This window comes from Hoplias malabaricus, chromosome Y (assembly GCF_029633855.1).
Source record: "Hoplias malabaricus isolate fHopMal1 chromosome Y, fHopMal1.hap1, whole genome shotgun sequence".
NCBI lineage: Eukaryota > Metazoa > Chordata > Actinopteri > Characiformes > Erythrinidae > Hoplias > Hoplias malabaricus.
The window spans coordinates 62711652-62736303 of NC_089820.1; the positions used below are offsets into that span (position 1 = coordinate 62711652).

The 24652-nt window shown below is 43.7% G+C and overlaps 2 protein-coding genes across 3 annotated transcripts in view; one reads left to right on the forward strand and one right to left on the reverse strand.

Annotated features, from left to right (window-relative positions):
• The first annotated feature begins 7 nt into the window (after positions 1-7).
• Positions 8-5583, forward strand: LOC136679233 (uroporphyrinogen decarboxylase). Its single transcript, XM_066657647.1, has 10 exons — positions 8-139; positions 1236-1348; positions 1481-1560; positions 1674-1736; positions 3119-3316; positions 3426-3587; positions 3681-3818; positions 3976-4076; positions 4219-4285; positions 4518-5583. Exons 1-10 carry the CDS (start codon positions 117-119, stop codon positions 4680-4682), a joined length of 1110 nt encoding a protein of 369 aa, XP_066513744.1. The 5' UTR covers positions 8-116; the 3' UTR covers positions 4683-5583.
• A 4302-nt stretch (positions 5584-9885) lies between these two features.
• Positions 9886-24652, reverse strand: part of LOC136679347 (zinc finger SWIM domain-containing protein 5-like) — a 52875-nt gene continuing 38108 nt past the window's right edge. Inside the window, exons 4-14 of one of the 2 annotated variants that reach the window (XM_066657811.1) lie at positions 24018-24168; positions 22126-22251; positions 21354-21530; positions 20616-20762; positions 19440-19577; positions 17520-17777; positions 16764-16899; positions 15125-15282; positions 14778-14941; positions 14607-14688; positions 9886-14284 (exon numbers count right to left, since the gene is read on the reverse strand). In XM_066657811.1, the coding sequence (XP_066513908.1) occupies positions 13422-14284; positions 14607-14688; positions 14778-14941; positions 15125-15282; positions 16764-16899; positions 17520-17777; positions 19440-19577; positions 20616-20762; positions 21354-21530; positions 22126-22251; positions 24018-24168 (2400 nt within the window). In that variant the 3' untranslated portion in view covers positions 9886-13421. Of the gene's footprint in view, positions 14285-14606; positions 14689-14777; positions 14942-15124; positions 15283-16763; positions 16900-17519; positions 17778-19439; positions 19578-20615; positions 20763-21353; positions 21531-22074; positions 22252-24017; positions 24169-24652 lie in introns of both variants that reach the window. The other variant, XM_066657810.1, reaches the window with a different exon arrangement.

Sequence of the window (24652 nt, forward strand, 5' to 3'; positions counted from 1 at the left end):
GGGCGTAGGGAGCGATTCGGGATCGAGCCCGCGTCAAAGAGTGAAGTTGATCCCAGTACACTCACAGGTCTGTACTGGACTCATACCTCTTAGACCTGCAGACTCCACAGGCAGCTATGGACAAAGACCTCCTGATTGTGTAAGGGTTTTTATTATTGTTGTGAATGCTCAGAGTTTTAACGCAGAAATGACCGCTGGAGTTATTCTGAAATGTGTTAATTAAATATTAGTCTGGTGTTATGAAGGTGGTTAAATGGGATGTTTTGTAACTGTAGATGTGGGGAATGCTCCTCAAATAATAACTTAATTAAGCAAAAATACCTTTCAAACAGCTGATGTAAAAACGAAAAGGAAGCAGCTCAAGGGGCTTGTGTACTTTTAACAACTTTCCGTGGTCTTTTAGAGCAGAAGAGCAGTGTGTGTGCCAAAGTTGTTAGAAACCTATGTAATATTTCTGATTAAAAGATGGTATTAATTAGTAGTTTGTGTGTGAAGTGTGATACAGCATGTGGAACACTTCCTATGGTGCATTATTTCACTCTGTCTCTTGCTGTTTCCATTGTAAAAGTCTTCTCATCTTTATCATGGCCATGAAGTTTCATTCATGAAACAGACCGTTGCTTTAGTGTTGGCCGAGGGTCTTATCTCCTCCCCTCAGTTGTTCTCTAAAAGAGACCTCTCCTAGTTGGTTGTAAAACGCAAAGGGAAGAGGCTTCTGAGCTGGAGAGATAAAAGATTTCACCTAAGATATTTTGGACTTATAGCTACTGAACTCAACTTACGTCTCCACTGAGGTCCATAGAGGTGCAGGTTGTAGGTTTTCAATGACAGACTGTAGTCCATTTGTAGCTCTGCGTGCTTTTTATTTAGCCCTGTTTTAGCCTGTTTTTCAATGGTCACAACACAGAGCAGGTATGTGGCTGTGCTAGTACGAGTGGATCAGAAACAGCAGTGCTGCTGTGACCACACTGTTAGACACCGCTGGTCCACCTTGTAGATGTGAAGTCAGAGACAGTAGCTCATCTGTTGTGGCACAGTTGGTGCTGGTCGTCCGCTAGTCTTCACCAGTGACACAGGGTTCTGTCGGCTAGTTGTTTTTGATTCGTGGACGCTGAGTGTTGCAAAACCTCCAGCAGCTATTAACTGCTGATGAAGAAGACTGTATGAAACGTAGGATAAAATCTGCCCATACATTATATGCTGCATGTCTTCAGTCTTATATTTTGCCTCCGTAGACCGAAGGATTTTCCAGAGCTGAAGAATGACACGTTTTTACGAGCTGCTCGGTGTGAGGAGGTGGAGCATGTTCCAGTTTGGTGCATGAGGCAAGCAGGACGCTACCTGCCAGGTGTGTATCTGTGACCTTCTTTTTTTCTTAGTTATCGGGAGAAAACTGTATCTACACTCTTGATCTATCAGTAAATACAAATTAAGACATGAACAACGAAGGGGGTCAAACATCTGTATCAACCTCTTACAGAGTTCAGGGAGTCCAGAGCAGGAAAGGATTTCTTTGAAACCTGTCGCTCCCCTGAAGCCTGTTGTGAACTCACACTACAGGTCAGCAACTCCACACACATCTGGAACCACTCCGTCTGCTGAATGGTACTCATTATCAATAATACAGATGTTTAGATTTGTAAAACTAACGAGCAGCATCGTCTTTTCCACAGCCACTGAGACGCTTCCCTTTTGATGCGTCCATCATCTTCTCTGACATCCTGGTCGTGCCACAGGTGAGAAACCGCAGTGGACAGATGGGGTTGACCAATGAGCGCTACCCCTCTGTTTTGTCTAAGGGTAGTGGTTGTTCTTGTTAGGAGAGAGGGGTAGGGCCAAATGGAGATTTTCCAGGGGCACAATCCATTAAAGATTAAGAAGCTTTGTGAATCACAGAGAAGACGGCTGCACAAGCGAACAAAGAAAGTCAGTATTTTCTTCTTTAAAATCTATGATAAACAGTGTATTATCTTAAATACAATCATTCATTCATTGTCTGTAACCCTTATCCAGTTCAGGGTCGCGGTGGGTCCAGAGCCTACCTGGAATCATTGGGCACAAGATGGGAATACACCCTGGAGGGGGCACCAGTCCTTCACAGGGCAACACACACTCACACATTCACTCACACACTCACACCTATGGACACTTTTGAGTCGCCAATCCACCTACCAACGTGTGTTTTTGGACTGTGGGAGGAAACTGGAGCACCCGGAGGAAACCCACGCAGACACAGGGAGAACACACCACACTCCTCACAGACAGTCACCCGGAGGAAACCCACGCAGACACAGGGAGAACACACTACACTCCTCACAGACAGTCACCCGGAGGAAACCCACGCAGACACAGGGAGAACACACTACACTCCTCACAGACAGTCACCCGGAGGAAACCCACGCAGACACAGGGAGAACACACCACACTCCTCACAGACAGTCACCCTGAGGAAACCCACGCAGACACAGAGAGAACACACCACACTCCTCACAGACAGTCACCTGGAGGAAACCCACACAGACACAGAGAGAACACACCACACTCCTCACAGACAGTCACCTGGAGGAAACCCACACAGACACAGAGAGAACACACCACACTCCTCACAGACAGTCACCCGGAGGAAATCCACACAGACACAGGGAGAACACACCACATTACTCACAGACAGTCACCCGGAGCGAGAATCAAACACACAACCTCCAGGCCCCTGGAGCTGTGTGACTGCGCCTCCGTGACGCTATTATCTTAAATTAATGTAGTTAATTCATAACAAGCAGAAAACATTGCTAGTAGTTTGCTGATGTCTCTGTAGTTAGCTAATAACCTTCCAGTTCCACCTTAAATGGTGAAGGAAATTCATTCTAGCACGTGTAGCTACTGCAACATTTAAGGTGGAACTGGAATTTTCATACAAAAAATAAACTGCTGCATAAGTAGCTGATTTCAACTTCATATCACAGAGAGTTAGGAATGGGTGTTAAAATTTGATTGTGTAACACTTTTGAAGGCATATGGTTCTCTAAATTTTACTACGTTAAAGTCTAGAAAATCTGATATCACTGCAGACTGCAGCAGAGTGCTGCTAAAGCGCTGTTTTTTTTTTTTTTTATCTCAGGCGCTGGGTATGGATGTCCAGATGTGCCCAGGGAAAGGCCCTATTTTCCCTGAGCCTCTGAAAGAGCCCGAGGATCTGCAGAGGCTTCGGCCCAAAGTGGACGTGGACGCTGAGCTCGGCTACGTATTCAAGGCCATCACTCTGACCAGACACAAGCTGGAAGGGAAGGTCCCACTCCTTGGCTTCACTGGGGCTCCGGTGAGTGAGGTCTTCGAACATCTACGGTGAAGACGATTATAGATTAGAGGTTGAATGGAATGCATTTGTTCATTAATAATAACTAATCTCTGTTTTCTTCTTCAACCAGTGGACTCTGATGTCCTATATGATCGAGGGCGGGGGCTCCACCACCCACTCGAAGGCGAAGCGCTGGTTGTACCGATATCCAGAGGCCAGCCATAAACTCCTGAAGCAGCTGACTGATGTCATTGTGGAGTATCTGCTGGGACAGGTCACGGCTGGAGCACAGGTGAGAAACCACACATTTCTGTAATTTTAATAAACATCGACATCACTTAAAGCAGCGCTTGTGCAGATATGCCCGTGTGTTTGTGTTATTTAGGCCCTGCAGGTGTTTGAGTCCCACACCGGCTGTCTGGGCCCCGCGGAGTTTAAGGAGTTCTCTCTGCCGTATCTGCGGGACATCGCGCGTAGGGTTAAAGACAAACTGAAAGAATCAGGCCTGGACAATGTGCCGATGGTGAGTTTGGAGAAATATCACGCTGAAACACTTTGTGAGCTTTGTCAAGTGTAGATCTGTCTTTAAAAAGCACGTGCTCATGCACACCACTAGGTGGCAGACTTTGATAGGATTTGCTGTGATATTTCTTCTCTGCTTCTCTTCCCTGTGTTTTCAGATTGTATTTGCTAAGGATGGTCATTATGGTCTGGAGGAGCTCTCAGAGTCTCATTATGATGTGGTGGGTTTGGACTGGACCGTTGACCCTCGCTCAGCACGGTCAGTCAATCGGATATAAATAATGCATCACGGTTTACGTCAAACCGAGCTCCATTTTGTTAGATCCACTTGAACAAAGTGTTTCCTTTATGTTACAGCAGAGTCTTAACTCGTTTATGAATGAGTGTCTCTTGTTTCCCAGGGAGCGGACCGGAGGGAAGGTCAGTCTCCAGGGCAATATGGACCCCTGCGCACTCTACGCCACCAAGGTAGGGGTTTAGACTCAAATGAAACACAATCCGAGAAGCCATTTCTGATGTTTAGAGCTTCCTGCAGGTGTCTGGTCTTAAAAAGCCAGTGCTTTTCTGTACTGTGGGAAAACAGTATGTTGCATAGAAACATTTGTAACTGCCATCTTGAAGCCTTGTGGAATTTGAATGTTTTATAGACTATTATTTGTCACATTTTCCTCATTTTTATTATTATTTATTGTTGGTTTAGGAGCGCATTTCTGAGATTGTGAAGAAGATGGTGGAGGGTTTTGGCACCAGAGGCTATATCGCAAACCTGGGCCATGGCGTATATCCTGACATGGACCCTGAGGCTGTGGGTGCCTTTGTGGACGCCGTCCACACACACTCCCGCCAGCTGCTGAACCGCAAATAAATATTTGCAGTCCAGAACCAAGAGACAGAAAACTCAGACCGATATACAGTACATACACCCTGAAGAGCATCCGTGTTTGGCCTGTTTAGCCCTAATCATACATCTTTAGCTGCTTAGCAGTCCATTTTTGTTGTTATTATTAAACCCCTTATAGGAAACTCTGTCCACTCTGTAATTGACAATACCACAAACCAAAACTAAAACAAATCATACTTTAAAATCTGATATAAATGGTTTTAAAAATGGTTATAGTTTTGTCTCAAACAAACAAAATAATAAACTAGATACGAAAACTAGCACAGCTAGTATTTTTTGAGTATTCCCACTTTATCAGAACACCAACTGTATATTCACTGAAGGACAAGACTTTCCCTGTAAGCAGTGTTACTTAGCTTCTCCTTCCATTTTTCAACTTGTAACTGCTCATAATGCCTCTATTTTATCCAGAATCTGAAACCTGTTACATTTTTCACAGCTGATGATTTTTCACTGTCTCCTGGCCTCTGGACTTCCTGCCTGTCTGCTGTACAATCACTACTGAGGGACCTGTTAAAGGCACAAGCTAAGCAAAACCGCTAACACTGAAAGAAGTCAATGCGTTTTGCTACTCCTAGTTAGCGTTTGTTAGCCATGTTAGCATTTAGCATCAAAAGAACCTTTCAAACACTAGTATGTTCATATATGTGAAGGTTTATATATTTTAGCCAAATAATGATCGACCTTTTTGACTGAAACAAAGAAAAAGAATAAACGTTAACATGCTACTGTTCCAGGATGATTTTCGTCATTTTAGCATGTTAGCATTTTTGGCCAAACCCTCAGCTCTGGTGTGTGAAAGTGTATGGATGTTTTTATATTTAACCAAATAAAGATTCTTTTAAAACCATTTAGAAGCTGTGTCGCACACAATAAAGTAATCTATCAGAAGCTTTTGAGTTGTGTTTTGGATTTAAGGGAACAATTTTGGGAATGAAAAGCAGTAATACAGTGGCTATGGCTTAAATAAGAATGGTAAGGTTTTGATTACAGGGCTCCCTCGGCTGTGTACAGTCAGCTAAACGCCCGGTGGATAGTATAATCCCAGTGGCCACTATTCCCAAAAGCTTCTAGAAGCACCCAGCCAAGGCAAATCCTCAAAATCCAGTTGTTTTTGTTTTGGAAATGGTGGAATTCCACATCACGTCATGTGACCTGAACGAGATGTTTTTCAGGGCTCGGCTGATCCTCAGAAACAAGGTTTTAGCAAAATTCAAAGCATCTATGATCCCCAAAACATTTCAATCATGTTTGGGATTTGAGTGGAGGATTGTGTGTTAGAATCTTTGTGCTTGTTCTGAGAAAGAAAAAAACACTGATATATTTAACTTTCGTAGGGTTTTTTTACGCAGCCGCCTCATATAGTTGTTAAGTCCAATTTTTATAATTTAAAACAAAATATGAAATTAAAATAAAAGCCAAATGGTTTTTGCACAGCGTTGATACGATGCTATCTTTAAGTAAAGATTAAACTCTGAGGGGTCCCCATTGTGTCAAAGTCCCACAACAACAATGAAATAATGCATTTGTGGGAAGGGTCTGGGGTGAACAGATTGTTATGTTGCTTTATTAATTATTATTATTATTATTTTATTATTTTTTTTGATTGAACGGACATTATTTGTCTCCAACCAAATGGATCAAAGTGAACACACAGGAGGTAGAAAATGCACACGCCGGTCATTGTATGAAATGGTAGCAGCTGCAAATCTCTCTCTCTCTCTCTCTTTTACCCACACTTCATACTGTTGTGACAATGCAGGGGGATAACTCTGGCCTTGATTGTGCTGTGTTAGGTGTTGGAAGCCTCTGTATTTGGGCGTGCATTTGTGAGGGGGGTGGGGAGGTTAAAAAAAAAATGCTGCAATCAATTTGCTGATTAGCGCTGTACCATTTTAAAGCTTTTTAAGCCCCCTGTCACTCAGTGGCTTGTTTGTATCCAGAGACCACAGCTGTGATTTGGGGGTGGGGTGTACCTCACGCTTTTTAGACACACACACACACACACACACAGAGAGAGAGAAAGAGGAGTTACCTCAAGGGGCTGCTGACATTATTTTTAATTGCAACAATGAATCCACACTTGAAAAAAATAGAAAAAAAAAAGAAATTCCCCAAGGTCTCCTTTAAGGAACCACAAGAGGGATAAGAGAGAGCGAGAGAGTGGTAGGAGGGTGGGCATTTGGTGCTGTGGGGGTTCATACACAATCTCTCAGTGAATCAGCGAGCCTGAAAATCCAATCTGCTCTGGAAGACAGCAGGCTGTACATCATTTGTCCGGCTCTGGCACTATCAGCGCTTTATCAGACGCCCGGGTCTGGGAGGCCTCGGCCTGTGATTGATTTGAAACACGGCGCCGGGACAGTGAAGGAGGGACTTCGGCTCAGTCCACATCCATTCCTCTGCGGACGGCCTACAAAAACATTGGAGGAGGAGACAGACCGACTCTTCACTGTATTTCAACCAAAAGGAGACTCAGAGATGAGAGCTCCGAGGGCAGCTAAAGTTTAGGAAAGCAGAATTAAAAGGTCACGGTTTGGTCCACTCAGCCAGCAGGGGGCGTGAAGGAACAGCACCGTCTACACCCTCAACACACACAGCGTACGAACCAGACATCTATCTAACCCCCAAAAGCTCATGGGATGCTTCTGTGCTCAGTACCCCTATGAGTCAAATGAGATGAGTCAGATGCAGAGGACAGTTTTGTAGCACTGCTGTGCAATGACAATAAAAGGGCACTCGTGTTCAAGATCCGACAGAGAGACGATGCACATTTGAGTTTGTCTCGTGGTGCTCAAATGTTTCTCCTGAGAAAAAGAGAGACATTGAGAGAGGAACAAAAAGAGGGCAGAGGGAGAAGGCTGCAAGGAGAGATCAAAAACAAGCCAGAGCTGTTGGGTGATTTCTTACTTGCGAGTGAGACATGAGGTAGGTGAATGCTGTTGGACAGGGGAGTTATCAAGACGCATGCGTGTTCACGGTTTAGACGACTGGCTTTGGAACGAGGGCTGAACGTAGGAGGTGGGACTGTTTTCGGTTGGATTTAATCAAAATAAAAGAACAGCTTACACACTGGTTTCCACAGAATCACCCACTTTAAGCTTTAAGCCTCTTTACCATCAGTGCGCTGTTTGGAGAATGAATACTTAGTAGGTTTTCGACTTGATGATTCAGAACCGTAGTTTCGAAACCTTTTCCTGTTCTCAGAAATGACCCGAAAATACTCAAAACGTCTGGCCACTGGTGGGTTTTGCGTCAGTTGACTTTCACATTTTTCTACACAGCAATGGAAACTAACGTATTCAGACACTCATAGTCAAACCTGAAACATGGGCATTCTGTCGCGGTCCAGACACAACCTCATAACTCCAAAAACGAGAAGGAAAAAACGTATCTGGTGTTTCTAATCTGACCACAATCCAAAATGGAGATACAAAGGTTTTGTCTCTTACTTGAAGGAATATGAAGTTATTGACTGATGGGCTCAGATTTGACTGGGACTGGTCGGTTGGTTGGTTGTTTGTATTTACAGCAGACACCACAGCAATCCATAACCGCAGCTGGAGTAATGGACTGTTGTTTGCTTTGTTTTGAACAAACTGCCACAGCAGATCAGCCAAGACCCAGCCCTAATCCTCAGATGTCGTATATTGCGGCTGAAAATGTGTCACGGCCTTTGTAATCCACAGCCCTTCCCCACCTCTCTGACACCCCAATTACTGAGGCATGCTGGGAAGAAAAAATCACAGCGCCAGAACAAAGCTGCGCAAATCAGCTCCCCCCTAGAGCCCCACGGAGGGGTTAGCACTGACCGTAAAAGCCAAGGAGAGTGGCCTCCCAAACAGAGTCGGGAGGAAAAGTGGGGTTCCACATGCACCGGGCCATTTTTTGCGCTGGGTGGTGGTGTTCGGAGGAGGTTTAATTTGAAAACGTAATGGCTGCCGTTCACACGGACAGCACATGACATACACACATCTGCAGAGTTTCACACACTCTCCCAGTCATTCTCTCACACACATTTTCACATACCGCCATGGGTTTTTGAACTTTGGGAGGAAACCCATGCAGACACAAGGAGAACACACCTAACGTCTCATAGAAGGTGACCTATGACTGGAATTGAGCCTATAGCCTTGGGTTTTAAACAGGTTTTTAAAAACATGCCAAACAGGAACATGGAGGTCTCTGTGAACAAAATGCTCCAAGAAGAAAGCCTCATTATGAATGAAACATACGGCTATATTTAAGATGTAAGCATTGCGTTGATTCCCACCACTTTCATTGTGTAAGATCATCTCAGAATGAGAGGTTTCTCAAAAATGAATCCTTTCGTATCTAACCCCGTATGTTTAAATGTGAACGACTGAATTATGTAGTCATTTGGATTAATTGGTCCACATTTAATTCCATTAAGTTCAATGGAGCATAGAACTAGGCTGTTCAAGCAGCATGGAAGCTAATGGAAGCTCATTTTGGCACATGCTAACAGCACCCATGGTATTATAAACAACGGCAGTTTCTTTGGTGGGCCACTGAATAGCACCCCCTTGTGGAGCAGCTGTTAAACATGTGTGAGTATGTGTTACAAGACAGTTTTTTTTTACAGCTTAAGTATTAGACACTAGACAAACAGGTTTAAAGATGAAAGTGGTATTTTACAAGCACTATTTCAGCTCGTTCTCCAGATCAGGGCCGAGACCTGCCCCACGATACACCTCCACCCTTACACCCCTCCCGCCCTCGTCCTGCCAGCTCCGGCGCACTCGGACATGGTGGAAAAACAATTTACTCCTCTCTTCCTTTCCCAATTATCAGTTGTGGAAAATGCTAAACAAGGCTTTGTTTTTTTCTGTATTTCAGCAGACAGTTGATTGGGCCTTTCTCCTGAAGTGAACATTATAAAGAAAATTCGCCTGTGTGGAACATGACGTTAACCTTGAAAGATCTCACACAAGACGACGCCAAAATAGAAGTTGTTCATTAAAATAATATAAAAACCACAGCTAAAATATCCCACATCAATTTTACGTTGAAATATTTGTGTCTGAGGCAGTGGAGATGATATCGATTCACTGTGGAGACCCCTTGTGGGAGCAGCCGAAGGACAAAGAGAATCTAAAGCAGCTCCTGTAGATCTCCCCCTAGCCATGCAGAGACGATGCCGTGTTTCACACTTTATTCATAGAAAAGCACTGAAATTCAACACAAATTATATAAAATGGTAGTAGCATTACATAAATAGTAATAAATTTTTGTTTATAGACATTAGCTCAAGAGGTTGCACAAAAAAAAAACGAAAAAAAAAAATGGTTGAACTATACTTTTGTGGCAACAAATACTGGATACCTTTTCATAATTCAGTAGCACAGAGAGGCGACAAACACTTTCCCTTAAATAAAACAAGAAAAACAAAGGAAAAAAAGGGAGAAAAAAAAAAATCAAACAGTAGATGAACTAGTGAACAATCTCTACCAGCGATTATTACTTTTTTTTTTCCTTCTAAAATCTAGGGACAGATCAGAACACTGGTACAGTCAACACATATAGACATTTAAAGAGTATGGGAGTGAGAGAGAGAGGGGGAAATAAAATAAAATAGAAATCATAGCCACAGGAGTTTACTCTGTTGTTGCAATGCCGTCTGATCTACGCTCAGCTACAGAAACAGGTTATTTGTTCTTAAAGATCATCCTGCAGATGTTGGTTAACAGAGAAGGGCAAGCATCTCTTCCTAAACTACACCCAGACGCCCTCCTGTTCGTACTCCGACGGCCCTGACGGACAGAGACGACGCCGATCTGTCCCAGAGTCGGAGGAGAGACGAGAGGAAGGCTGTGAAAATTTGTCATCACTTGGCTCTGACGGAGGCATTGGTTTAAAGTGAATTCTGCGGCTGATCGTTTGGAAGAAGATAAGGAAAAGCAAGTAGGGGGTGAAAACGAAAACATAAATAAAAGCAAAATAGTGACAACATGAAAATTATTAACAAAACAGAAGTCTCCTCAATACATAGCCATTTGAAACGGCGTCTGTCCAAGGCGTCCGAAGCAGGACAGAACAGAAACCGCTCTCGGGTTCCCTCTCTCAGCCCAAATACAGAGAATTACAGCCTGATGTATGTCAGCTGACATCGGGCCAAGGCAGAAAGCCCAGAAACGTAGAAAAAACCATGCCACTTTGTGCGACGACACAGCTGGCAGACTCGAAACGCCCTCAACCCCAGTTTTGGACAGTCCAAGGTGCCTGTTTTGGGGGGGGGTGGTCATTTCTTTTGATTTCTACCGTACTCCACTGATGTTGGCAACGCAACCTCCTGACACACATGCCGGCCACTGTGAGAGAAGACGATAAGGCTTCGAAAAGTAAAAAGAGATGTACATAGGTCAGTCAAAAGGCAAAATAACGGTCCGTCCCAGTTTGCAGCCGATGCGCAGACCTCAGACAGAACTGTCCAATCAGAGCGAGCGCCCCGACCGCTCCGAAGCCTAACGAGGAATAACAACTCCCCCACCCCACCATCTCTGAGTCACAAAGGGGGTGGAGTCAGATGGAGGAGGAGGAGGGGGGTGTAAAATTGTGAAGTGGTTCTGCATAGTCAGTTTTTTTCTTTTCATAAAAGTTTGTCCTCCCCTTGTCTTTCGTTCAGTTTTTACACGCCATGCTTTTGTCTTGCAACACAAAAAAGAAAGCGTACAAATAAAAGAGGACACGAACATGACAGTAAATATTAACACAAAAAAAACTGTTCACAGGAGCACCTGAGAAATGTTTTTCTTTAAGTCTTTCCTCTTAACTGCTGTCACATTCCCAGCCCGCAACAAATTCAAGTATCCGAAAAGAATACGAAGAATAGAAAGAGAAAAAAAAGAAAAGAAGACATACAGTTATCATAAATAATTATAACTTTACAATTTTTTGAATTGACACTTTCATATTTACAATATCTTAAATGCTTATGCTACTATTTTTTTCCGTTTTTTGTTTCTTTAAGTGATTCCCTGAGAACTGAGTTGAGCCTCTCTTTTCTCGTTTATTCCTTTCTTTCTCATTTTCCTTCTGTTCAAAAGCCGCAGAGTGCATTCTAAGTGTTGGGACCCTCGCGTGCGCTCACGTGGGGCGAGGTGGCGGGAAGGGAATGTGGAAGAAACAATGATTTTTTTAAACAACTTTGTTCTCTCTCTTTGTTTTTGCCTCCTTGCGTTTTCCAAATGGGTCCTTTTTTAACGTGTTCTTCTCTTTTTAACAGAAACGGGAATTCTACATGTGACTGGATTTTATATTTTATACAACGTACAAACGACAAACGGTGAAGGGGTGGGTTCGTTAATGAAGTGCTCGTATAATAATGCTTCTACAACTACGTCTAAAATTTCACACCGTTTTTGCTCCCCCTGTGAGAACAATGTTGAGAATTCTAATGCTATTATATCTCCACGTTTTGCTGGGGATAAAAAAACACAAAAACAAAAACAGTTTGGGTTTTTAGCAAGTCTGTCTGCTGCATATTTACTGTACAGTTGACTCGCTTCTTCAGCTGTTCAATAGCGGTACTTCATGACCTTGCGAAACAGATGCAGCACGTAGAGAACAGGTTGAAAAATGCTGGAGTGTTCCTTTAAACTCTCAGTCATTTAGGAAAAAGACCTTCTTTGTTCGAATTCACGTGGAGAAGGAAACACCTTTTTTTTTATCTCTGATGCCGTGACAGCACCATGTCTCAGGTGTGGAATCGTGGCTGAAGATCCAGCACCTCACAATTCTCTTTCATCCCTTTCTCAAAAGATCCCCCACACTACGTTTTGAAAAAGAGAGAAGACAAACCAAGAGAAACGGCCAGAAAGGAGAGGGGAGGGGCCTGGTGCACGGGATTTGGCCAAGTCCTGAACCTGGTTGATGTTGGAGAATTCCTGGGTTTAAGATGTGACGTACACCACTTTGCTCAGCTGCTTCACCATTTGTTGCTCTACCCTCAAGAAACGAGGCCTCTTCCAGACCGTTAAAGCTGTTCCTTAAATACGATCGAGGTATGACTGTAACACTGTGTGTGAGTGTTTTAGGAATGACCGTTGTTTTTGAGTGTTCAAGCTCCTTCAAAAAAAAAAAAAAAAAACACAAAAATAAACAATAACATCGCCACGATGGAAAAGCTTTCCCAGGCTCGAAACATATACCGCCTGTCATTTGGTTTCTCTTTATGTGCCACTTCTACACGTTTTAAAATCGCAATTTGATATCAGTAATAAACTAAAGCGAGCGTAAGCCAACATAAAAAAAAGCATTATTAAGTTGTTCTCCCCTCCACAGGTTTCTACCTGGTAGAATAAGTTAGTGAACAGTGGTTGTTCACAATAAAACAAAAACACAAAGCATGAACAAAAATATGTAGATTCACAAACAGGAGAATGGGAAGAAATAATGCCTTGACTTTAAATTAAACAGGAACAAGCAGATCCAAAAAGAGTCTCAATAGGCAACTTAAGCTGGGTCATCGTTCTGTATGCGGCATCGTGCCCGTTTTAGGAATTCTGAATCTGGAATCGACTGACGGAAATGAGCGGGATTTTGAAAGATCGCTGTCATTTCGGTCATAGACCCGGATTTCACTAACAAGGGCAGGATGACCAGGGCCCTCAATGACGCACAACTTCAGTGGTCTATTCTGGGTTTTTTTTTATTTATTTTTTTTTTTCTAGGCTTTGAGTGTCAACCAAAACGTTCCCGCACCAACATCATGAGTTTCTTCTTGCCCTTGTAGATCTGTTTGAGGTTGTCTATGAACTGGGCGAACTGGATGTGTCCGTCCTGGGCCAGGAGGAAGGTCTCTCGGGCCTTGCTGAGGAACTCTATGAACTCGCCATAGTGGCGCGGGCTAATGTGTGTCAGCCGCGAGTGCGTGGTGTTAATGTAGGCGCTGATGGTGGCGTCCAGCAGCTGCCTGAGTGGGGCTTTGTCCGTGCTCATGAGTTTGCCAGAGTTGCGCCGGCCGGGGATGCCGGCTAAGCCCGGGGCGGTCATGGTGCATCGGCGCAAGATGTCCGACAGCACAGTTGCGCAGTGAACGCTTTTGACCACTAGGGGGATGAGGGCAGCAAGCTCGTTTTTGCCCAGGGAATGGCTCAGAGCGCAGGCCCACAGGACGTCATTGATGGCTGGGTGCGTGTCCTGGTTGTAGGCGAGGTTGAGGTGGGCTGTGGCCAGCGAGGCCAGTTTGAACGCCCGCAGCGGGTAGCCGCGGTGCTCCATGTATCTCGCGATGGTGAACAGCTGCGAGTAGCTCATTCCCGTGGAGGCGGCGTCAATGACAATCTGGTAGGCCGTTTCAAAGGCAATGTGGTCCTTCTCGCAGAGCGTCAGTGCCGACAGAGCGCAGTTCTGCGGGTCTTTCATGGCGCACTGCAAGGCCAGCGTTCGAGCGCAGCTGGCCAGCTCCTCGCGCTGAGGGTAGTCCAGACTCAGACGCAGCACTGTATTGTGGGACATGACGGTGGCTGCCACAATGCTTGTAGCTTCTGTCGGCGTGAAGAGGGTGTACCAACTCTGCAGGATACTGACCAGAGCTCGCAGACCTGTGGCAGGAGAAGAGGGAATTTTGAAAACGTGACAGAGGAAACGCTGCTAACAAGAACACCATTATTTAAAATATATACATGTATTTACAAGATACACACTACCAATCAAAGGTTTAGAAAGACTATTTCATTGCTTTACAGTTTCCTCAGGTTTCCTGACAAGCGCTAATTCAGTAAAATGTGTTTAAATTTATTGTTGAATATATATAACACATGAAATACAAGCAAGACCCCAGAATGTAGTTTAAGTTTAATCCCTATTCAGTTAACGTCAAGAACTGGGAAATGCACTTTTTTTAAGGCAAAGTTTAATACAGACCAACTTCTGTAGCACAGGTGACGAGCCAGCGCACCATCTCTCTGCGTCTCCAGTTCAGAGTGGACAGTGTCATCCTCATCACCTGGAGGAAACAACATGGTGAGTAACAAACAGAGGAAACACAAATTAAAAACAATTCGAAAGTGCGCACACACACACACACACACACACCTGAAGGCCAAGCTCCAGGGCGACGTTGAGCAGTGTGATGTCTGGTGGGTTATCTGCAGGGGTGGCTATTTTAAAGGCATCCTGGGCCAGTTTGAAGATGAGTGAGGAGGAGTGAATGTTCTTCTGGATGGCCTCTAGTACGGTACGCAGTCGCAGCATGTCTCCTACTCAACACACAACACACATTCGCTTGCATTCAAACTCAAAACAATAGTCTTGTTTATCTAGAAATATGTATTTTGGAGTTTCAAGTACAAAAGCAAAAATAAAAAAAAAATACAAATATAAAGGAATCACAAGCAAAGAATATATCTAACACACACACACACCATTTAAGCATTACTTACCCTTGGCTGCAGTAAGCATGGTTGAAGCCAGCTCGCACTGCTGGGACTCCAGGTGTCCAAGAGTAAACCAGCGAGGATATCTACTGGGGACAATGGAGATGCCATGATGGGGGTGACCTACGTCGCCCGAGGGGGCTGTAGACTCCAATACAGGCAGCCTGTAACCCAAAACACATTATCATCATTTATTTGAACAAAGAACGGTAGCACACCATGTGTTTGTTCAGCGTACCAAAATAAATAAAGAAAACAAATCAGGATTTTCTTAGAAAACAAAGGCACGTATTCGAATATAAAACATTCCCTGAAACCGGAGAGTACGCTACACAGGGCAGGAAATGAATTCCCTGTTCAGGCTGTGATTGTGCCGTCTTTGACAACACTTAGACTCTTCTGCTCTGTGTTCCATTAGCTGTGCCTTTGTGCTGAAGCAGCAGCTCTACTGGTCTGTGCTCGGCTGCTCTGTCTGGGCGAGCGTGCAGTGGGGAGCTGCATTATTGATCTTGTATCAGTAAGGACCCTGAGGATCTGGCCTGGATTAATGGTGGCACAGTAATAAAGGCCCATTGAGACTCTACAGGGCAGCAGCCACGAAAGCACTAACACTCATGAGACAGAGTACATGAGTGTGTAAAATACAGGACTGTGCAAATGTCCTAGGCCTCAGAAGAAAATGCTGTTCAAAGTTGTTTATCTTGGTAGTAAGCATTTTTTATTTTCTGAAAACAGGCCTGTAGCCACTTCTCCTTCCAATGCCCTTCAATAGAAACTAGTGATCGTCCTTCAGTAAATCAATTGTCCTGCCCATGAAGTTTACGTCCTACAGCTACATCCTTTTTTTTCCTGCCCCTTGCATGCGCCGAACCAACTAGCATTTTGTCAAAGCTAAGAGCTAAGCATGGGAACTACTCTGTTGTTGTCTGCTCAGAACAGCACAAATCCCTACACTGCAAAGCTGTACTCATGTTGGCATCATTTCAAGGGCATCATTTTAAGGAACAGGCCATTCTCAACAGTGCTCTTCAGACAGGGCCAGAAATGTGCTGTGGTGCTTGGTCTTTGTTCTGGGGTCTTAATGAAATGTCTCGTACGAGCTTTGGTCAAAATACAACAGTGTTAAAGTGCAAGGGATAGAATATGTCACACACAGACAACCTTCACAGCTGATTTAAAACATGTACAGTGCATCGTTCACACTGTGGGCTTTTGCAATAAAAGTAATGCAAGGACAAATTCGGTTTTACACTGGCGGCCATGTTCGGCTGCATTTTAAAGGCGCTCTCCACTCACCCTAGTTTTGAGTTACCGGCTTTTACAGTTTATTCCCTTTGTTTCCTCTGATATCTATTGTTATTTCTACAAAAGATATTTTTGAGGAGTTCCATCTTCAGTGCTAATCCTGGCCTACATTTCTTGCCAAATTTTAAAAGTGCTCTCACGCTGGGTGACAGGATTCCACAGTTTAGTGTTTACCCTGCTATGACACACTTGATTCAGCTCATCACGGGAGTGATAATTAGCTGAGATGAGTGGAAACAGGTGTACTGAAGGAGGGATACACTGTCCAGTGTTGAACAGCGTATTCGTGTTCAAAACTTTAAAACGATAAAACCCGCAGTAGCGTTTTGTCGGTTCTTACCTCATGGCCCTTAGGCCGATCTTGTACGCCAGGTCTGTGTCGTGGGGAAGGAGTGCTGTGAATAGGTACTTGGCGAACGTGTGCATTGGTACACTCTCTCTGTGAATGACCTCGCCAAGGCCACTGAACGGACCGCCTACACACAAACGGGACTTGATCAGAAATCAACATTCCTCATTAAAATACACATTTAACTTGGCATTTTCTAAATCAGACAGAATTACAAGATGTTGCAGTCACTTTGCGATAGGAACAATGAAGCCAGAAAGTGACACATTTAGATCGCTGTAATCTGAATTATTGTTAGCTATCACAACAGCAAGAGCCATAGACTGGGCAAATTTAAATGACGTGTGTGTGCATGCGCACACGTGTGGGCCAGATAAAATGAGGACGGTGACATGGGAAAGAGGGACGAGGGATCTGCAGGCCCAGGGGAGGAGTGTGGGAAAGTGAAATAAAAACAGAAAGGGAGAGAGCAGGATCGAGATAGAGAGAGAAGAGCATTGTGTGATGAGAGGATGGCAGAGAAGAGGGCAATGAACAGGGAGCAGAAAGCAGATGTGTGTGAGTTTGTTGAAGAGAGAGTGTGTCTGTTCGTGTGTGTGTGAGTGTGTAAGTAAGTGGAGGGTATTTACCTTCCAGCAGAAGCACTGCGTGCTTTCCAATGTGTGTGCACAAGGACACAAAGTACCATGCTTGTGGATGAGTGAGTGTGTGTGTGTCAATGTGCGCATAAGGACAGTATGTTTGTACCTTCTAGTAGCAGCACGGCCTGTTTTCGGAGTGTCTGGACCAGGAGCTCGTCCAGCTCCAGCTCCTGCAGCTTGGATACAATCTGCTCCTCGTTGCGGCAGACTTTATCCTGGGCGTAAAGTCCCTCAGGCATTAGCCTCTGCTGCCCCATGCCCATCAGCGCTACCTCCAGGGCCAGTGCCAAGTACGACTCCCCGCTGTCCTGACAGCCCCACACGGGCACGTGTTGATACACAGGAGGCTTTGGCTCACCCGAATCTGCAAGGAGATGAAAAAGTGCTTAGAGAGAGTGCTGCTTTCTTTTTCTCTTTGACTGTACAACATTATTTGGCTATATATACACACACATATACAGATACACATTCACCCCCCCCCCCCCCCCCAACTGCAAGGGTTTAATAAATGAAGCTTATACTGCTTGTCAGCAACATTAGCTTCACAGCTCCAATGCAAAACTAATGTGACTGAATAGAGGGAATACAAATGAATGGGCTAGAGCAAACAAATGGAAGAAACACAATGCACAAAGAGGTGCCAGGACGACCAGGGAGCAATTGTATGGTTTTTCATAGAGACACAAAGAGGAAGAGTGGAGTGAGAGAAGAATGGAGACGAGCCTGAAAGAGAAATAGAAAAATTAGGGTGTGAGAGATGGAGGTGTTTGGACTGCATGCCCCAGCTGTTGTTGTTGGTCCTCCTCAACCAGTTCTCTGACCTTAGGACGCTCCGATTGGACGAGCCTTAGGGCCCGCCCACAGTGCCGCAATGGCCAGATGTTTCCAACTGTGTGATGGAATTAAACAAAAGGCTTCCCAGCACACACATAAAAACACAATCTTGTTTTTATACACTGCCAGGACATATAGGTGTTCTATTACATTAAAAACTCCTTTTATTAAGATTATAAAATACATAACATAAGGAAAAAGCTATGTTTGATATGTTTAGTATTTAAAATATTGAAATAGAGACTTTAAAAGGCCTTTTTATTGGTCCTCTAGTCTTGTATTTGATTTTTTTTTTCTGTAAAATCATGGTATTTCTGTCTTAAATAGGTGAAAACTATATATAAAAAAAAAAAACCACAAACACACACTCACTAAAGCACTTTGGAGACCTAAAGCTCTCATGCGCACTGAAACAACAAACACACACACAAACAGAACCAATCACCGTACCACTTGGCTGCATTATTCTGCAACACAATAGCTCCCTGTTGGTGTCTCACAATAGAAACACAATAGCCAACACTCTTCTTTTTGACTGGGACTGGGCGAGGATGTATAGAATGCAAATGCTGATTGATTTTATACGTTTTACTCCTCGGTGTGGTCAGAATGACCTCTCTGCTACAATAGCATCCCCCTACCACTGCTCTTGCAAAGACTAAGCAAACTGAATGAGCTGCTCACACAGAGGCCAGTGCATGTGTAAGAGACAGAATAATGGAATGAAAGTCTTAAAGGGGAATTGCACCACTTGTGATTTGATGTGGAATGGTTCATTGCAGAGAAACCTGACTTCTGTTACTATCCAAAATGATCCACCGAACCTAGACATTCACAGCTGCGTTGATAATGGTAAAGTAGTGGTAAATCTGAAACAAAAATAAGCTTTCTTCATGGTTTATTTTAAATTACACCACCATGGATAAATAAATATAACTCAGACTTGAACGATGTCTAAAGCCGTTGGCAGCATATCTCCAATCATTTCATGTAATACATATTTTTGAGGTATGTTTAAAGCTATAAAACATGTTCTGACGAGATTCTGATTTTGTAGAAGCAGTGGAATTCCCCACTTTTAAGAAGTGTGAAAGGACAGCGTCCTAACCCAATACCCCCTCCCCTTTCTCACTAGACACACACACCTCCCCCCTATGGATCTTAAACACACTACCAGCCAATAACACTCTACCTCCGGTATCCATGGAGTTGTCATCTTCCACTCGACACGTCTCGGTAAGGGTGGCGAAAAGGCAGCCGATGGGGTCTAAGGGGTGGCCCACCCACCCCTCCAGATTAGTGGTGCTGGTCATCCCCCTCTGCAGCAGCTCTGCGCGTACACACACACACACACACACACACACACACACACGTTTCACTGAATAACAAGTGATAAACGATTCCGCAGTAGCAACTGGTAATTCATTTAACAACCATCCTATAAAGGAGGTATAGACCAGGTTCCTTGTGCAGCTCATTTTAATATTTCCCCTGCTCTTACACACCTTCCTCATTGGCTCGTTTAACAAGCCATACATGAGATTAAACGGTGTGTTAGAGCAGGAAAAACAAGACAAATACGCACTGAATATAAGGTTGAGAAACATAATATTTAGTTGTGTCACCATATGATACGGAGGGCACACGGGTGGACAGCGGACAATGCATGTTGACAAAGAGTGTTTCTGTTCAAACTGGGTTTAGTTCAGCTCAAAGTTTAATAATTAATAATAATAATAAAAAGGTTTCCCTAGTTATGGGTAGCATCTTTTAAATCTGACAGTACCCTTTTCCATTCCAGCTTACAAACGCACAGAAACATGTAAATATTTTCACACATATTTTGTAGATTAGGTTTTGAGACATGGCAGATCCATTTCATGCCAAATTTAATGATTGGATACATTTACAGCTACAGCATTTTTGATTTTAAGGCGTTCACGGCGTGCTGACAGTTTCTGTAGTTGATTTCTTCACAAAGAGCAAGACTACAGCCTCACCTGAGCAGGACGACTGGGCTTGGCATAGAGAAAGAACTATAAACATCAAGAACATACAGACAGCAGCCATAGTAAAGTGATAGATTGATGATGTTTAGAGTATAACAACTATTATATACATCATGATTATCCACTCATATACAGGTGTTATGTTTTCTGGAGTAACAAAGCCACACCACAAAAAGAGTGAGGTGTAACAGGTTGAACAGAATCTTTACAGCAGATAAGGCAAACCTCCTTAGAGCTTCAATAGAGCACAATGAAGCTTTTGTAGGCTCTTGGCTACTTCAGGCTTTGGAACTTGCCAAGCAGATAAAGAGTGCTGTTAGGTCATGTTTAAGCTGTGTGCTTGTGTGTGTGTGTCTTACCTTTCTTCTGGTGTTTGTAAATGTCCAGCTGCCGCTGTTGCTGAAGCCTAAGCGTGTTAATGATGGCTACTGCCAACCGCAAGGCCTCCCTTGGGTAACCGTGGGAACGCAGGGCATCTACTCTGGCGCACGCCGTAGGCACGTGATCTAAAAAATAAGTCACATGGCAGTCAGCATGCCAGCGTCTCTTTCAGCTGTGTTTTTTTTCTAGATACGCCCTAATAGTCAGACCAGGCTTAAGCAGCAGAAATGGACCAAATCTTTTCAGAAGCTGCTTATTATAGCTCCATGATCCTGCACAAGTGGAATTAGAGAGCTTACAGTACTAAGACTAGGGTTCCTTAAAACTCAAACATGTAGATATCTGTAAAACTATGCCTCAGTGGATTAGCAATAGAAGAAAAACACTGAGATCATTTGAAACACTGTACAAGGCAGCAGCTAACATGTTTTGAATCAACTAATACTACATTAACACAACAGACACCATATAACCCCATAACAACACTTCCTCAAAGTGTACTACAATCTAAAGTACTGACGAGTGAAAATAAAAATTCACTGTGCTACTATCTAATTGATACAGCCCTAATGCTGTCCAGGTTTTTTACTTGAGGCCAGCTCTTTGAAACTGAAGACTATGATCTGTGTGATTGTCCAGACGCAGCCTGTGGCAGCAGAGAGACAGGTATTGTACCTTCAATTCAATTCCACCCTAAGCCCATGTTTCATTCTTACCTAGCCACAAAGGCAGGCCCTGGGGGTTGAACAGCAGGCTCTCTCCCTCTCTCTGATAAGCAGGGGACATGTAGAAATCGCTGCTGATGATTCTCTGCAGGTGGCTGTCCTGCCAGTGCAGGTCACATGCTTCCATGGCCCGAGTGAACACTGTGCGTCTGGGCCTGGCCAGAGAGTCTGAAACAGGAAACACAGGGGAAAAAAACTGAAATAAACTGCACTGTACTGATGCTTCATGTACATTTTAAGCAACTGTTTGGGTTAATCTTTAGTTTAGTATTCAGATAAAAACCTTATGATATTATTCATAACTACTATGAAGCAAATCTGCATGTTAAACATGTATAAGAGAAAGGAACAAAAATGTATTCCAACACATGAACCTTATGTGGGTGTAAAATACCTCAAAACACAAGCATGGGCAAGAAATATGACACTTTTCCTTGTGCTCAGAAAAGATTGAAAGACTCTAAACTAAGCACATGCATTCCAACAGCCAGTCTTATGTATTTTATCTTTTTTTTTTTGGTGTGTGAACAGTTTCCCCAGTACTCAAGCAGCTGTAAATATCCCTAACTTTAACACACATTAAAAACAGCCTAAAGGCCTATACCCATTAGTTTTCTGATATATTTATTAAGCATTCTTTTAAAGGTTCAAAGTCTCAAAACAGTGTGAGTGGGGGTCTAAACACAGGCTGAGTTGTGGTCAAAAGTCTGACCTTGTGCCAGGTTGCTCTGGGGCAAGGCGTTGGTGATGTTTGGCAACTCACTGCCATAGTTGCCGTCCTCTAGGGGGCAGATGTCCATATCTCCCCATTTCTTCAGCTGTTTCAGCCACGCAGTCTTCTCTTCACTCTTACAGTGTGGGTTCAACACGATACACACCCATAATGCACCTGCAACACAACACGAGGCGGCAATGAGACGCGGGGGAACATTACTAAGGAGTGGCTTGAAATATGTGGGAGAGAGCAGAATAAGAGTAAGAGAGAAAATGAGAAATTAAGCGTGAAAAAAAATTAAATCAAATAAAAATTGTGATAACAATCGCCCTATAGTCTTTATTATCATTATTATTTATTGTATTGTAGTTAAGATTTACATATAAACATTGTAGCAAGTCTTCATGGTTAGGGTCAGACGTTGCATTTTCTGGAGTCAATATTATCACTGACGATTCCGAAAGGGAGAAAAGGGACAGAGTGCACAGGTCCCACTTCCTGTCCCTAAACAAAACGTAGGCTTTCATTTTTATTTGATTAACTGTTGCAGCACCGAAGAAGAAAGTACCAGACAAAGTGTGAGACAGACTTACACATCAGTACGGCAGAAACAATAAGAGCCTGGGACAGAACTGACCGCTTCCTGCAGCTTTTAATGGGTCTTAAAGGTGAAATGGAAAAATGAGCGGCTGGGGTGTAATGGAGAAGGTGCTAGTGCATCACTGTCAGCATGTGTCAAACACTGGCCTGTACGGAGCAGGAGATGTGGCAGGTGCTGGGCAGGCTGCTCTGCCTCCGCTCTTTTACAACTGTCAGCATCACACACACTGCTTTTCTGCAGAGAACAGATGGCTAGGGCTGCGTCTTTTTCCACCGCTGTCATTTACACCCTTGTCAAACCGGTGCTGATTGGCTGTAGTGCTAATAATGCCCACTGCTCCGGCCAATTGGAAGATTCACTGAAACCTTGACATGCCTGCTCTTTTATTAAGCGCTTTTTGTCAGCCTGGTAGAGCGGCATATATATATATATATATATATATCCTGTCATATATGTCTATTCTGGCATTTTAGGTCTGGGACTGGGAAAGCCATCAAGGTTATATTTACGTAGACGCCACTGAGATCTATGAGATTCAGATGGGACAATTACCTTTTGGGACCTTCAAGAATTAAAGAAAGGAATCTTGGAGGAGATAGACTAGCAGAGCCCTGCTCTCAAACAAGCCTCCTCAGGAAGTACTTCAATCGACCCTCTTAAATGGCCTGATCAATAGAAGGCAGTCTGAAAGCCCATTGATCCCAATACGTTCATGGCCTCCTGACAGGTGAGTGGACAGACCTGTGCATTGACGTGCAGAATGCATGCTTGGAGACGCAGAGCTGCAGTCATGCCTTGGTGGAGATGTCTGGTCCGCATGCTCCAATCATGACGTGGATATGGACCAAAAGACTCTAATTATGAGCCAGTGAAAGGTTGACAATGTTGTAATGATTCCCTCTGGTTGAGTAAAGCAGTTCAGTAGAATGCTAGTGGTATGAATACTGAAATAATGATATTGTAATTACTACGATGAGTGGAACTGATCCTAAACTTTACATTACTTTGAATAATCACAGCTGGGCAATGTGACAAAAAATGTAATTATGATGTATCAAACCTCCCAATTTAAACTGTGACGATCTGCCTGCTTATAAAGTTAAAGTCTTTTCTGACATACACAGGTACCCAGAATGATAATGGCTCCCAATTATCTTTCATCCACTGTCTGCCAAAAGTTGCTTTCTCAAATAATCCACAGGATATAAAATAAAACTGTAATAAAAACACTTGTTTGAGCACAGCATGAGAAGAAAGAGAATGGTACAAAAGAGAAAAAGGGAGTGCAGAAGTGAGATGCTGACTGTAAACAGGGTTAGATGTGGATGCTGTAACTCACCCAGTTCGTCCCACAGCTGCCGGCACTTGTCCGTCATGCCGGTGCCCTGCTGTCGCCATAGCGACAGGCGAGGGTCGGCCATGAACTGTTCGGTGATAAGGGTGAGCATGCGTGCACCGTTGGAGTCCCGCATGCGCAACATCTCTCGCACCTATAAAACAAACACATACAAGACGGAGAGTTAAATATACACACAGAATCAATAACACGGACCCTTCCCAAACTCTTAATTAATATACTATACACCACAGGAACATTTACAGAATCAATTTCAGATTACTTCCAGCAAAATTATTGATAATAACAGAAAAGCCATCCACACAATCCTGAAGGTTCCTAGTGTAAATAACATCTACATAATAAATGCTAGTGATTCTCGGTGCAATCAAGTGCATAGAGAGGTCCCAGATTTTGCAGTGGACTACTGAGGTGAACATCCGTATCACAGTGAACAGTGGCAAGTGAAAAAAAGGACTGCTTGACATTTAATTAAAGTGCATTGATTTAAATGGGCCTCCCAGGATTTCATAGCCCCATAATTTATCACAATAGCATCTTTAGTATCGAGCATCCCTTCCACTTATATGTATTCAGACACACACACACACACAGGTTTGCTTTTATCAGGACATGGG